Raw genomic sequence first — 16,168 nt, forward strand, 5'->3', positions numbered from 1 at the left:
TGGAGCCTCAGCTTCAGGATCTGTCCTTCCTGTGAGCACTCAGGGCTGATTTCCTTCAGAATGGATAGGTTTGATCTTCTTGCAGTCCATGGGACTCTCAAGAGTCTCCTCCAGCACCATAATTCAAAAGCATCAATTCTTCAGCGATCAGCGTTCTTTATGGTCCAGCTCTCACTTCCATACATCATTACTAGAATGATTTAGGACTTCTTTGTTTCCTTCTTATTAAAGATGCCATTTTACATGGCTGTCCAATAGTTTTGCAGCACACAGTCAGTAAACTCATTAATACGTATTTCACATGCCCTTTTTATTCTTAATTTTCCACATGTCACATTGCTTTCCAGCACTTAAAACTTGTCTCCAAACAGAACTTTGCAAAGCAGGTTGTTTTTGGTAAAGGTGCTTTGCATCAGCTACAGCCACAAATTCAAAGTTAACATTTGCCTTCCAATATGTGACAGCACTACTTTAAGAAGTGTGAAATACCATTGCCTATCTGAAAGTGAACTTTCGTGAAATGCCAGAGACTTCATTTGTATTCTTCAGTTTCAGGTTTGGGAATAAGTTAGTGAAGCAGTATTTTGATTAAAGTTTTCTCAGGTACAGGTCATGTTTTAAGTTATAGGAAAATTTGTGTAACTATCCTAATAAGGGAGTGCTAGTATGGCTGATTTTTAATTCCACTAATTTGGGATGGAGAGTCTCACTCCCTGAGCTTGCTTTGGATAGTTTTTTTAGTTTGCAAATGTAAAAATAAATTCAGCAAGCAGTAGTGGAGAGTTAAGGGTTAACATTATAACTTAGAGCATGCAAATGCCTTCTGAAGAACACAGTGATGGCTTTGATGAGCAAACTGCCCAGAATGCACCACATACACATAAGAATTGTTCAGTTCAATTTTTTTATGTAACTTGTAGGAAAAAAATGTTTCCAGTAAGTGCAATCTTGTGAGTTTCTGTAAGATATCTAGATTCTAGAATGTACTTTATAATCATATTTACCTGCTATGCCACTCACGTGCAAAGGATTGCTTTAAAAAGCCATTTCATTAAAAGGAAGCTCTGTTGCCTGCAAATATCAGTGTTTAGCATCCTATTCACAGCACTTTCAGCCACTAAGCATAATTCCCATTTCAGTTTTCTGCAGCTTAGGACTGTGACCTATTCAGCATTTAATATATGAACTCTGAAAAGGCATCTTCATAGTCTCTTAAGGAAAAAAGTAAATAAATTCCAAAACTCAAGAGAGACTTAATAGATCACAATTATATATAGAATTGTAGAGTTAGAAGGGATCCTGAGGGTAATCTAGTGCCACCCTCTGCAAAGCAGGATGCGTGCATCTAAACATCACTGAGTCTATGTAGAGCAGCCCATGGTATCTTTCAATCTGTCTCAACACTGCCACACATCAGCAGCCAATGTGGTAATATGTGTGGCAGAATTGTTGTCTGTATATGCTCACAGTGTATGCCACTCTGGGCAAGTATGTGAATTGCTGTACAGTGGTGCCTCGCAAGACGAAATTAATCCGTTCCACGAGTTTCTTCGTCTTGCGGTTTTTTCGTCTTGCGAAGCACGGCTATTAGCGGCTTAGCGGCTATTAACGGCTTAGCGGCTTTAAGAAAAAGGAAACAAACTCGCAAGAACTCGCAAGACGTTTCGTCTTGTGAAGCAAGCCCATAGGGAAATTCGTCTTGCAAAGCACCTCAAAAAACGGAAAACTCTTTCGTCTTGCGAGTTTTTCGTCTTGCGAGGCATTCGTCTTGCGGGGCACCACTGTACATTAAAACTAAAGACTATAAGTCCTCCATAAAACACCTTGTTACCCAAAGGCTGTCCCCTCAACAGTCCATAAGAGTAAAACACACACACACACACACACACACACACACACACGATAAATGTCTAGAAAATTAGTAAATAGTGAGTTGTAAATCTCAGGACTAATCAAAAACCTTTCACAAGTGGCCAAAATTTGTTCTTATTTCTGTTATTTGTTGATGCAAGATCATGCAACAATTGGTACCTCTCAATAAATACCATGCACTTTCATCAGGACCATCAATCCCCAATCAGCAGTTGGGGGGTTAATACTGCTGACCTACTTTACAGGGTTGTGATAAGGATTATAGTGTGGTAATGCAGGTGAAGACTCTGAACTCTTTGGTTGCTATGCCAATGTTAAATTTTAGGGAAACAGCAATACTCCATGATGTATCACATGTTTAGCAGAAGGTCCCAAGTTTAGTCCCTGGCACCTCCAGCTTCTGCTGGAAGACTCTCGCCCAAAACCCTCAAGTGGAGAGCTGCTGCCAATGACCCTACTGACCCAATGGACCAGTAGCCTTGATGCAATGTAAGGCTAGTAGTCAGTGCCATGAATTATCTGAAGCGGAAGGTAGAAAAGCTAACCACACACACAGCTGTGCTATTCGTATCCTATGCAGTCTTCAAGTCAGTGTCCTGAAATCTGAGCATGTCAGCTGTTCAGTCCCACTTGGCACCTGTAGCAACAATGAGCTGAGCAGCTTCTCGCCAACCGCTGTACCTTGTGCTACTTTGTTCCTTCCATTCACACCACTTCTGTGCAGGTGATATTTGTTCATTTATTGCACTACGCCAGAAGGAAGCCCAAAGTTGATGGCTCCAAAATGTAGGGTGGGAAGGAATTACTCTGGTTGGACATGGGGACGGATGGGTGTACCAGGAAGTCAAAATAATTCTTTCCTCAAACTATTAACTTTTTGGAATACAGTATCCTCTCAATTCAACAGAAAGCTGTTTTAGTACCTTTAATAAAAACCATATTTTACATTCAAGAAAACGTTTGAGGAGCAATTTGTTGCTTTCAAAATCTGGACGTTTTCTCCTGGTTAATGTTGGAAATGAAACTAATTTATGGAGGGATTTCTGAGCTGTACCAGGATTGTCACCACAAGACTTCTTAAAAACACTTACATTGGTGGCAGGAGAAATATCAGCAGATGAACCTGCCTTTTTCAGGCCACTGGCTCATTTAGCTCAGGTCTGTCCGTTGTGACCACCAGCAGCTCTCCTTTGCCAGCACAGCATCCTCCATGGGCAAAGACTCTGCTAAGGATGGAACCTGGGACCTTCGGCATGTAAAACTGCCAATATACAGATATATTTTGTACTTGGAAGACTCTGTTCAGCTGGGGAAAGTTCAGAAAGGGGCAAGCAATGGGGTCAGTGGGCTGGAGCAGCTCCCCTATAAGGAAAGCTTATAGCATTTGGGGCTTTTCAGTTTAGGCAGTACTTCTTCATACAACGCATAGCTGGAACTATGGGATTTGTTCTAACAAGAGGCAGCGAGGGACACCAACTTGGTCCACTTTAAAAGGGAATTGGACAGATTCATAGAAGATAAGGCTATCAATGGCTTCTAGTCATTATGACTATGCCCTACCTCCAGTATTGGCTCTGAACATCAGTTGCTTGGGATATGGAATGAGAGTACTGTTATGAGTTATGGCTCCTCCCGAAAATGTTCTCTATTCCCACTCCTTTTGTGCTAATTATGAAAGTGAGAAGGAAATTGGGTTGCCGGGCTTGAGAACTGCAGTAAATGCATAAATACATATTTATTACTTTTTAATGCAATGTATTTTGCCCTGCTAGGGATGCGGGTGGCACTGTGGGTTAAACCACGGAGCCTAGGACTTCCCGATCAGAAGGTCGGTGGTTCAAATCCCCGCGACGGGGTGAGCTCCCGTTGCTCAGTCCCTGCTCCTAGCAGTTCGAAAGCACGCAATGCAAGTTGATAAATAGGTACCGCTCCGGCGGGAAGGTAAACGGCGTTTCCATGCGCTGCTCTGGTTCTCCAGAAGCTGCTTAGTCATGCTGGCCACATGACCCGGAAGCTGTACGCCGGCTCCCTCGGCCAATAAAGCGAGATGAGCGCCGCAACCCCAGAGTCAGTCACGACTGGACCTAATGGTCAGGGTCCCCTTTACGTTTACCTATTTTGCCCTGCTATTCTGCCAAAAATTTTCCCAGAGCAGCTTACAGATCAATAATAAAAGGAGGACAGTCTGTGCCTTAATTTAAGAGGCATGGCACCAGTGGAAGAAGAAATTGAGGGGGAAAGGGGACCCAAGCAGACTCAGGAACCTACTCTTAAAGTCTCAGAGTTCCTATAAGACCTTTTTGGGATGGAAACAGTTGGACGAGAGGTGGAATCTAAAGTGGATTGGGAGAGCCAGAGCAATGGACCTCCTGCTCTTGCTCTGCTTTGCAACCTTACAAAATAAAAAAACAGTGCCAGCTTCCTTATCATGAGATCAACATTTGCAAACACAAATTGAAGTTGGCTATGCGGTATGGTAATGGGGAGATGTCACTTCTATTTTCTATCAATTCAATCAAAAATAATAGCCAGATAAATAAGTCAGCATATGCTTCCGAACCAGAATTTGCTACCATTTCAAACTATACCTTTTCTTAAGTTGATTTAAGTTATACCATCTTGTTCCTCCGGTTGATTTAAATTAGTAGAGCAGCTGCCTTGTTCATTGTATTCAGCTGATTGAGGCGGCCACTGCGCCAGTCGCGGCCAGCCACCATATTTCAGTTGTGTGTTTTTTTAATCATGGAAACCCACACACTGTAGCAGCAGGAGGAACAGACACATTCTTTATAGATCAGGATCTCTAGTGGTAGATCTTTGCAAGATTTGCCGTAGATCAATAAAGTGTTCTGATTGTTTAACAATAGCAACAGAAGTGCACTTTATTTCTTTCCTTAAGTACGCTGCTGAAATGAATAAAATGTTGGGGAAACCAGGAGTTAACTATGACTATGAGCTCCGTTCGAGTCCTGAAAACAAATTTCTTGGCTAAACACATGCTCAGGGGAACCCTTTGCCTCAAGAGAACGTGTATGGGTTGTATTCAACAAAGTCCAACTGAGAGTAAACCCACTGCAATTAATAAACCTATGCTAGCCATGCCCATTAAATTCAGTGAGTCAGCTATGAGCAGGACTAACATTGATTGCCACCCTATATATTTCACATGCACATGGGTTCTAGTAAAATAGAAGCAGAGTCTGAGTGATCTGACCGACTTGTTTTGATGCTTGCCTGTGTTTGCAAGCTGTGAGGCCAAACCCAGTGCTAAGCTGGACGAAACCCCTTGCTATAACTTTGGGTTTCCCCCTTCAGCTGCGGTTCCAATGCAAACCCCTTCCCAAGCAGGATTTAAACCCTTTCAAATTTGGCCTGTTAAGGATCTGGCCTGTGCAGCCAAAAGGGTTTTGCATGCTTGTACAGTGGTATAGCATTCAGGTACTTCTCCCAGAGGCAAAAATTCTCTGGCACTGAAAAGTAGTTTGTGACACTGAAATTTCAAAATCTCTTGCAAATGAACCCTTAAGGTAATGCACTTTGATCCTTGGGCAGGTAACCTCAGGTAGAGGTGAACTGTTGATTGTGAAAGAGGTGCCTAGATTGTCATTCCCAAAGGATGTGCCAGTTTTTCATTGATAATATTTAAAAAATATGCAAATATATGTATTTATATGTATTTGTAAATATATGTATTTGGAGAGTCCCGTTCATTCAAGTTGACCAAGAATTAGAGAATATGGTGTGCAGTCCCAAAACAGATCTCACTGGGCCAGATACAGCTTTGGAAAGAGCATCTCTGTCCTGGAATGACCCCGAATCACCATTTTTAAATTTATTTTGGCCCTTTGATTTAAATGAGATAAGCAGGTCATGTTTGTTGCATTGAGTTGTGAGCATTAGCTTGTTTTGCAGTACAGTGGTGCCCCGCAAGACGAACGCCTCGCAAGATGGAAAACCCGCTAGACGAAAGGGTTTTCCGTTTTGGAGGCGCTTCGCAAAACGAATTTCCCTATGGGCTTGCTTCGCAAGACGACAGCCCATAGGGAAATCTCCTGGACCTCTTCTGAAGGCGGGCGGGGGGCGAAAGTCTTTGCCCCCCCCGCCTGCCTTCAAAAGCCGTCCGGGACAGCGGAGAAACGCGCTGCCTTTCTCCGCTCTCCCGGGAAGGCAGGCAGGGGGGAGCAAAGACTTTTGCCCCCCGCCGGCCTTCAGAAGAGGTCCAGGACCTCTTCTGAAGGCGGGCGGGGGGCGAAAGTCTTTGTCCCCCCTGCCTGCCTTCCCAGGGGCTTTTAAATCGCCCCAGACAGCGGAGAAGCCCTCCGCTGTCCCGGGGTTTTTTAAAATGCTGGCGGGCGGCAGCGGAGGCTTCGCTCCCGCCCGCCAGCATTTTAAGATCGCCCTGGGACAGCGGAGAAGTCTCCGCTGTCTCGGTATTTTTTTAAAATGCTGGGGGTGGGAAGAAAAGCCCTTGTTCCCCCCCCCCCCAGCCTTCAGAAGAGGTCGGGGGACAGACTGTCCCCGGACCTGGTCTGAAGTCGGTTTCCATAGGAACGCATTAATTGATTTTCAATGCATTCCTATGGGAAACCGTGCATCGCAAGACGAAAAACTCGCAAGACGAAGAGACTTGCAGAACGAATTAATTTCGTCTTGCGAGGCACCACTGTATACAGAAGAGTACAGCCCTTGCTCTACCACGGCCAAACCCCAAAGGTATTTGTTCTAAATAAAGGTATGGGGCATAACGTAACAGCAGTGGAAGGATGCAATCCCATGGCAAGATCTGCTGGGGTGAGCAGCTTAGGATGCAGTGGATCTCTGGCTTGGCTGGTTGACGCCCCACGCAGTCAGAGCTAAGTCCCCAACCCCAGCTCAGCCAGGGTAATATCATCTTGGTTCAGTCAGGGCTGAGCCGAGGCTGCCACGAATTCCCCAAAATGGGTGTTCCAGGTGCGTGGCACTTGGCCTGTTCCTCTTGGTCACAGGACCGGGCAACTCAGCAGAGAACATTATTTTTAAGGCCTGTTTTCCCTCTTCCAGCAGCAGCCCCACTGCTGAATGGGGTTTGGATCTGGCTTCATACCAGCTTCCTGTGATTAAATTGCCCCCCTAGCTGCAGCAGAGGAAAGGAAGAGTTGTGGGGAGTTGCCCCGTTTCCTGCCCTGCTCCATTCCCAGATATTCATTAGAGCAACTTTTAACCATGAACTTGAACCCAAGTTCATTTATTCCTCCCCCCAGTCCATTTCCCTTTTGCGTCATGTCTGTTTATATTGTAAGGCTGCTGACAGGGACTGTCAATTTTTAGTGATTTGTGAGCTGCTCTGGGAGCCTTTTTCTTGGTCTTAAAAACAGAATTAAAAATAAATAATATTTGAATAAATAAATGATAGAAGCAGCTACAGCGAGGAGGAAGCTATGGCAGGGAACATCTGTGGATTAGTGTAAGGCCTCAGATTCTTGTACTCTCACTCTAATATTATTAGAATAGCGTTGTGATTGAAAAATATGTTCCCCATAAATAAATGAAACTCTGTAGAGCTATCTGCAGGAAGCTGGATAAAATAACTTGAAATTATTATTTGCTTATTTTATGAATCGTCCATCCTGTGGTTTAAGCTTGGTCTCTCACTAGTCTTTTATATTCTCATATCTGGCTCCAGCAACTATTTATTGATAAAGGTGTTGATTCTTTATGTGGCTGAAATAAGCCTCCTAATGGCTAATGCATTTTATCTTTTTGTATTAGTTTTTAGTAATGTATTTTAGCATTTTAGTTTTAGACTGCAGGGCAGAGGTAGTATTTCACTGTAGTTAATAGTTCATGTATATCTTACAGAATATATATCCATTTGCCCTGAGAACATGAAATACACCCACCATTCTGATGAAGACTGCCACCTTTTATCAGAAATATGTTCTGAAAGTTATGTAGAAAAATGTAGCAGCTGCATATTTTGGAACTGTAGGCTCCATGCTGGTGTAGAGTCTCATAGTCCTCAGGTGATGATATAGGACTCAAACCTTATACAGTCGTACCTTGGTTTTTGAACAGCCTAGTTCTCGAACGTTTTGGCTCCTGAACGATTGAACCCTGGAAGCGAGTGTTCCGGTTTTCAAACGTTCTTTTGGAAGCTGAACGTCCGATGGGGCTTCCAATTGGCTGCAGGAGCTTCCTGCAGCCAGTCAGAAGCCACACTTTGGTTTTTGGACGTTTTGGAAGTCGAATGGACATCCGGAACGGATTCCGTTCGACTTCCAAGGTATGGCTGTACCTTGAACTTTAAAAATCAAACAAGAACATCCTAAAGTGTCCCCAATTAGATCTTCATAGTGGTTGCATTTCTCATAGCAGTTTCCTTCAACGTTGGGTCCCCAGATGCTGTTGAATCAGGGAGAAGTAATTTGGCAGTTGTCACTTTTTCTTAATCCTAATTGTGTCATTCTGACTGACAAACTAGTTTAATATTAACTATGATAATATTTACCTTCAAACCATAGTTAACCGTCGCTGGCTTGTTCAAACAAACCATAGTTAATGCTTACTATAATTGTGGGTCGAAACTACATGGCAAGCTGTGGTTAATCAAAAGCGGAAGCAGAAGCTTCTGAATATCTGGCCATGCGGGGGAAAGCAGTGCACAAGCCTGGAGCTTGCTGCAACTTGTTCATCTCATGCTAAATTATGGTGTGCACATGCATATAAATTTTACATCTTCTACTTTAACTGGAAAACTGTGTACAGGCAACTCCCCACTTGTACGCCACCATGCACACATCTGGTGCCGGGACGTGGGGAGCACCCTGGAGAATCCTCTTAGTTTGCATGAAAACCCTCTCCAGAGAGAAGACGTCCTCTTTGGTCCCCTGGGAGGGTCTCCTTGTGAGCTGGAAGGACAGTGGGGCTTTGTTGAGATGCTCATCTGATGTGCGGGGAAGTGCTTGCTGCGCTACCCCACATGTCAGCTGCTAGGCGGGGAGGCTGAGCAGCCTCAACAAAGCCCCACTCCCCCTCCGGCTTGCAAGGAGGTCCTCCGCAGAGCTCATAGAGGATATCCTCTTCAGGTTCCAGGTAGTGTCTCCTTGCAAGCTGCTAGGACTCTTCAGGGTGTTCCCCACTTAACATGCATTTCACTGAAACATGCGGAGGCCCAGAACGTAACTTCTGCGTAAGTGGGAGCCTGTGCTAGATTTTGGGAGTTGAGGCCTCAAGAGAAATTTACTTTCAAGCAGCTCACTTGGTGGGTCGGAGCTGCGGCAAGAGTCTCCTGGCAGCAGCATCTTTGCTACTTTCCAAGAAGGGCAGCTGCGTGGGTACACTGGCAGAGCCAATGCAGCGTTCCTGCTGAGATGCCCATTCAGCGCTTGCTGAATGGCAGCAACCCTGTTGCCTGAAGGCTATTGCTGCAGCTCCACCCCACCAGGCAAGCAGCTCCTGCTTCAAGCAGTTGAGTTTTAATAATAAATCAGCCTTGTAAATAAGTCCACAAAAATTACTAGCCCATTTCATTAGCCTTACGTTGCTTAAATTAATAATTTGTGACCCTGAAAGAAAAAAGCCACCAATTCTTCCTTGCCCAATTACCTGGAGGCGTTTTCCCTTTTATGCAGCCTGAGAGCAGCCTGTCTGCAAGCTTGAAGTACATTCCCTAATTGGAGACTACTTTTCAGTGTTTGTGGATTTCTGGTTTCTTACTACTACTAAGCAGGTTAGGGTGGAATCTACACACACACACACAAAAAAAAATATAAAAAAAAAAATGGGTTTTTTAAAGCTTTAAAAAAACTACAGTGGAGCATCTCGGAAGCCGAACGTTTCAGAACCCGAACGCCGTAAACCCAGAAGCAAATGCTTCCGTTTTCGAACGCGCCTTGGAAGTCGAACTGCTTCCGAGGTGCGTTTCTCAACTTTCTCCATTCACTTTGATGATCGCCCATTGCACCTTGGTTGTCGAACGTTTTGGAAGCCGAACGGACTTCCGGAACAGATTATATTCGACAACCGAGGTTCCACTGTACATTGAATTTTCCATAAGACTCTAGTGTCACATTGTATATTGCACTTAAAACACTCTTACAATGTTTTATTTGCAGCTGTAGAGCTGTGTCCTAGGTGACATATTGGGCAAATATTCATGGATACATCTCCCTTCCCAGGTTAGTCTCTGGTTCTAAAGGCAACAGCATAGGGGAAAGTGCCTGTGGAAGAAATAATGATGTGGCACAGGAGAACCCCAGCTGAGCATGGTGCTGGGGTGGCGCCATTCAGAGATGGCAGCCGGAGTGTCCCCAGCTCTCAGCAACATCTGTCAAGACAGAGGGCAAAGGCACAGGGCACAGCTGGGGGCACAGTGGTGAGTTTCCTAATACAGTGGTACCTCGGAAGTCGAACGGAATCCGTTCTGGAAGTCCGTTCGACTTCCAAAACGTTCGGATCCAAAGCGCGGCTTCCGATTTGCTTCAGGAAGCTCCTGCAGCCAACCGGAAGTTGCGTCCAATGTTCAGGTTCCAAAGAACGTTCACAAACCGGAACACTCATTTCCGGGTTTGCAGCGTTCGGGAGCCAAAACGTTCGACTCGCAAGGCGTTCGGGATCCGAGGTACAACTGTCCAGGAAGTGATTGGGAGCACACACCGTTGTAACAAATGAGCACCGTTATTCTGAAAAGGCTCGTATACTACACAAGTTTTGTCCATAAGAACATTAGGCGCATCATCTGTGTGCTTTCATTCTGAGGCAACATAAAAGCAAAAGCGGGGGGAGAATAGTCACTTCATCAGAATTGAATAGCACACCCAACCATGTTGTTGCTGTTTTTTCTTTTCTTCTAACAGATAATCCTGAAATAGTCAACAGGAATGGGATGGAATGTCAAGAGGCCTCGATGAAGACAGCAAAGCATTGTTACTGTACATACTACCCTGTCTCTTCAATAGAATTGCCACAAACTGCATGCTGAGTAAAGAGTTTGTTCGTGTGGACAAATCACAAAAACACTTAAAGAGCTAGTGCTGCTATATCATAAAATGAATATTAAATATGGTATGCTTAGTATATTCCAAACTAATCTAGTTAACTATCTGATGCCAGCTGTGATGGTTCAAGACTTTAAAAAAAAAAGGGTAACATTTTACTTTTAAAGGTTTTATACAGCACCGTTTACTTCTTAGAAATATCGTCTTACCGCCATGATTATAGCTAATGTAAGTAGTCCTATTCATATATTATTGTAGGGTTCACAACTTTATGAATCTTTCAATGTTAGCAATAAATGATTTACATTGGCCACTAAGCCCAAGGTCCAGAGAACCACTTAACTAGCTCCACGTGGCCCCTGGCCACTTCGCAGGGCAAACTGCTTTGGAAATTGTGGAGAGTTCCCAAAGCTGTAGGTGAGACGGCAAAGGGGGTTTTCCTGCTCAAAGGAAGTGTGTGTGTGTGGGGAATCAAAGGCCCCTGCTGAGCACATGCAAGCCCTCGGGTGCCCACCCCAGTCACCCTTTGGATCTTGGCCAATCTTCACCAACTGCAGACTTAACTTTTTAACCCTTTGACCACTTTGTACTCTCTTAAAAAGCTCACTTCTCTACTAGGCAGTTGATGCCAAGGCAAAGGAGGTGATGTGAAAGCCGAACCCTGTATTCCTGAACATCACCCGTTAAAAGCTCCAAGGCAAAGCACAAATTGCGGAGATGCACACGAGCTGATTTTGGGCAGGTGCGGAGAAGCTGTACTGGAATCGTGGCATTCTAGAACTAAATTAAACCTTTGCACAGTATGGTTTCCATACCCCAAACAAAGTCTTGACTATGTTATTTTACAAAGAGAGAGGATATTTTTTAAAATAAAGCCTTTGCAAAAGTGCCTAAATTTTGCCACATCAGACTTGAAACTATGTGACACTGATGTCTATAATTGAATTTACACCAAGTGATTAAGCTTTCAGATTTGCAATCAGGTTACCAAAAATAAGAACTTGTTATGAAATAACTTCTTCCCAATTAAAGAAATGGGTCTATAGGTGAAAAGATAGCAAGATATTCTAATTTAACTCAAAATGGAATCATTGAAACTGAGTCATTGAAAAAACTAATAAGTGACTTTAATCTAGATGACTAGGAGAATACTGAACAAAATGTAGAGAGAGCTTCAGTTTAATCCATTGTTACTGTTGCCGTATTTTTAAAATCAGGTTTAAGAAGTTGTAACCGGATTACAGCACAGAGAAAGAAACTAGTTCTTTTAACCTTTTTTTCTTTAAAAGCTTATTTTATGTCACAGAACTATGAAGATATATTTAATACAGCTATATACATATTATATATACACATACATATATATGGACAAAACAGATTTTAATGTTTACTTTTTTAAAAACTGTGTTGATTTACAAGGTAATTATATACATTTGATTAATGTAGGAGGTTTGTTTTTAAGATTTGTTTCCTACACTGTTGTACCAAATATGTCACATTTCACATTTTATATGTTGCACATATATCAGACAAGTACATAGTTTTTAAATTATTGTTTATAAAACAAAAAAGCAGCTGTTCTATGGAAATATGTATAATTGTTTGAAACATCTGTTTTTTTCCATGTGAACATTATAAATGATTGCAGTATTTTAACTTAGACTTTTCAGATTGATTCTAAGCTACTTAGCTCTGGCGGCACTGCCTACTCAGAAAGACCAGAAGCACTAATTGATTTTTTTGTTAATGAAATTATTTTTCAGTGTTAATCTTGCTTTTCAAATGTCTAATATCTGTTTATATTCAAACGATAGCTTCGATCACCTAAAAGAAGGGGGTGGACACAAAGAACCCAAAATCTGATGGTAAACATAGTGTTTGTAATCTTGCATTAGTTTTAATTTGTGAGGAATATGTATTTCTTTTATCTTTACTTGTAAATTTTCTCAGATGTTTAACCTAGGTTGAGAATATGGCCGTTTACCTACATCTGTAGTTTGGGTTCTTTTTTTTTTTTTAAAAAAAGTTGCATTTAAACATTTGATAGTTTATTGGACAATACTAAATGGCAATTTATGTATGTTGTTTAAATATTTAAACTGTAGAAAGAACGTTTTATCGGACATTATGTTTTTAAACAATTATTTTCTTAGAATCACTGCAATGTTATGTTCTACTCATTAATGATCAAACGTCATTATCTTTATTTCCTCCTGAACCAAGAGAAAAAGAAAGATCCTATTTTTAAAAAGAGAGAGTTCCACTGTATTGACATATAAGTTTGTTCTGTTTCTACATTTCTAAAAATATTTATGTCAAACCACAATCCATCAGCTCCAAAATAGCTGTGTTGTCTCAATGGGGCTAGGCTGGACTAAGTGGTTTGAGAATCACAGTTTTAAGAGCATGAGTCACAGAGGTTGCACAGGCAGAGAAACCAGCAGCAGCTAGAAAGAGGCCCACACAAACCACTCCCTGAATGCCCTCCAGGAGCCCTGACTAAGCTTTCAACCTGCATTGTTTTCCGAGTCTGTTGCATCACCCCATTTTGCTTTGGTCTACGCTGCTTCAACACCCTCTGGCGCTGAAGTAATTTTTAATTTTTATTATTAACAACATCTATTAATCCACTCGCCCCTGGCACATTCTCACTTGCAACTTTTAAAAACCCTGCTCCTTACATACTGTGCCAGCCAGAGCTGGCCCAACCCTGAGGCGAGGCGAGGCAAGATCCAGCCTCCACGGGATTTGTCGCCAGCCTCTGCTGCTACATATGCTTTGGAGGCAGGATTTACCCCTCCTGAGCAGCTCCCGCCTCCAGTGCCACTGTAGAAGTCATCTCATCGAGTAGAAGGCTCTGCTAGTCTCCCATCCCTAAGGATGAAATGGCAAGGGCTGCCTTCTGGGGTGTTTGGGCTCTGAACCAACCCCATGTGATTCCCAGCATGCCCCTTCCCCGCCCCCCCCATTCCCAATATAGATATTCACTCCCTCACCCCTTACTCCCGATGTAGAACTTCACGCACCCCTTCTTCCCTGATGGGCGGGCAGGGCGCCATTTTCTGGCTGACCTCAGCTGCCAAAATTGTCTTGGGCCAGCCCTCATGTCAGCCCTGCACTCCAGAACCGATTCCTCCTTTATCTCTGCTCCAGCCACCCAGCTGGTCTTCATATAGTGTTCATTCCAGCCTCAACCTGATGTTCTAACCCTTAAAGCGATACGCATTTTAATGCTTGCTTTCAGCCATTTGGCATCTAAACACAGGACTTTGTCCCACTGTTTGTTGCTTGCCTCATTTTACTGTTTTGGCTTCCATCTTCAGCCCGCAACACAAGCCTAATCCTGTTTTCCATTTCTACCAGAACGCGTCCCATCAGCAGAACTAGCAACAAGAACTTCTCATTTTCACCTGCAAAGGAAGTCTACCCCTGTCCTTTTCAGCAAGGGCTACCTAGGAGAGCAGAAGTCACACAAATACATTCAGAGATACCTGTCTCTAGGACAGCAAAATCACTGGCCCAGTCTGTTCATCACATTAAACCAGGAGTCAGCAAACTTTTTCAGCAGGGGGCTGTCCCTCAGACCTTGTGGGGGGGGGGCAGACTATATTGGGGTGTGTGTGAACGAATTCCTATGCCCCACAAATAACCCAGAGATGCATTTTAAATAAAAGGACACATTCTACTCATGTAAAAACACGCTGATTCCCGGACCGTCTGCGAGCCAGATTTAGAAGGCGATTGGGCCGGATCTGGCCCCCAGGCCTTAGTTTGCCTACCCGTGCATTAAACCATAGTTTAAAGCAAATTATGGTGTGTTTGCAAGCCCATGCTGCTAAGGTTTTCAGCGCTGCTTTTCCACTGCTGCCACCCTGTGGACAAAATAGGCCGGAATCTGCCTTGTCTCGTCATTCAAACCCAGGTTTGTGGTTCATTTCTCCCCCAACACACCACTAGTGGTAAGCTAAAAACAGATTTTGGCTGGTTTGGAGAGCAATGACAATGAGCCCAGGTTCAGACAACACAACAAGGCCGACTCATTGTTTGATCCACAATGGGGTAGGAGTGGAAGAGGAGCGCCCACTATCTCACATTAAACCGCAGTTTGTTTTAAGCTGAGATTTAATGTGACATGATACCCAAGCCTGGTTTCCTTCTGCCCGTTCTCAAATGCACTTTGTTTAGTCTCTGTGCCTCCTGCTTTTAATCTGTACTCATAGTAAAGAAAGAACTAGCGTTTTAAAAAAAAGAAGTATACAAGAACATAATTTTTTATTTATTTTAGAGTAGTTTTGTAGAATACATTGAATCTGGAAAGATCTAAACCTATTTTTCTGTATAAATATTATTTGCCAAAACTTCATTTATATTTTGGAAAAGAATGTCTAACGATGGTAAATCGACCTTACATTGGTTTGTTGTTGTTTTTAATACTCCTTTGAAGCAACCATGAAATGGGCCAATATAGTCAGCAAGTACTGAAGCCGAGACATAATTTCAAGTGTCTTGGGACGTCTCTGTATTTTCTATAAGAGCACTTCACCAAAATACCTTAATTTGCCCATACAAAATGATCAATGGTGACATTTACACTGCATCCTTTGCTAACAGTTAAATAAACCCCTTCTCTTATTCCATGTACTGTAATTATTTAGGAGCCTGATTTAAATACTCATTTATGAGTTGGTTGAAATATTATTTAATTACCCAATGTGCAACCATGGAAATAAAAAGAAGCATTTTAAAATGATTCTGGTACTTCAGTGTTATTTCATTGTTGTGACATACTGAGAAAACGATTCCAACAAAGTGGATCAATGAGCCTTGCGTTTAGAAAAGCTATAGGCAATAAATATACAAAAGAAATGCTGGGATTTAGGGTGCTTTTATCAGACCGGAGTTTATGCCAGGCACCCCTGGCATTTGCAATCCAAATGCAATGCTTTTTAGTCAGAGCAGACTGGTAGATCTGCACTGCTGGCACAATCATTCTCTCACAAATTCAGAACTTCCTTCCCTTTTCCGTTTGGCACAGACAAAGAGCTATCTCAAAACGCCCTACAGGTGATGATTTTCTCTGTACCAGGGAGCCTGAAATAAGGGAAGCCAGAGTTCCCCTTAGAGTGACTTCATGGAAGTGCCGAGGTCTCTCAGTGATGATGAGACAAAAAATGACTGCTCTTGTAGTCAATTGGTAAAGGTGAGTTCTAGAACCCAGCAAACGTACCTACAGCATCTAGCTTGCTGTGCCTTGAGAACAGCCTAGCTGAGAACTAGGCTTGAAACGGAAAGCAGAGACGCCGAACCCTGAACAGCGATCT

General features: G+C 43.0%; 1 protein-coding gene and 1 long non-coding RNA gene across 13 annotated transcripts in view; both read left to right on the forward strand.

Annotated features, from left to right (window-relative positions):
- LOC144327554 (uncharacterized) overlaps positions 1-15,597 on the forward strand; it is a 98,083-nt gene extending 82,486 nt beyond the window's left edge. Inside the window, exon 2 of the long non-coding RNA XR_013392690.1 lies at positions 12,895-15,597. This is a non-coding gene — a long non-coding RNA (uncharacterized LOC144327554). The remainder of the gene's footprint in view (positions 1-12,894) is intronic.
- The window catches only part of MBNL2 (muscleblind like splicing regulator 2), an 81,119-nt gene extending 65,522 nt beyond the window's left edge, over positions 1-15,597 (forward strand). For all 12 annotated transcript variants that reach the window (XM_028728319.2, XM_077927728.1, XM_028728325.2 and 9 more), the window contains one exon: positions 10,707-15,597. In XM_028728319.2, the coding sequence (XP_028584152.2) occupies positions 10,707-10,721 (15 nt within the window). In that variant the 3' untranslated portion in view covers positions 10,722-15,597. The remainder of the gene's footprint in view (positions 1-10,706) is intronic.
- Positions 15,598-16,168: the final 571 nt, after the last annotated feature.

This window comes from Podarcis muralis, chromosome 4 (genome assembly GCF_964188315.1).
Source record: "Podarcis muralis chromosome 4, rPodMur119.hap1.1, whole genome shotgun sequence".
Classification (NCBI taxonomy): Eukaryota; Metazoa; Chordata; class Lepidosauria; order Squamata; family Lacertidae; genus Podarcis; species Podarcis muralis.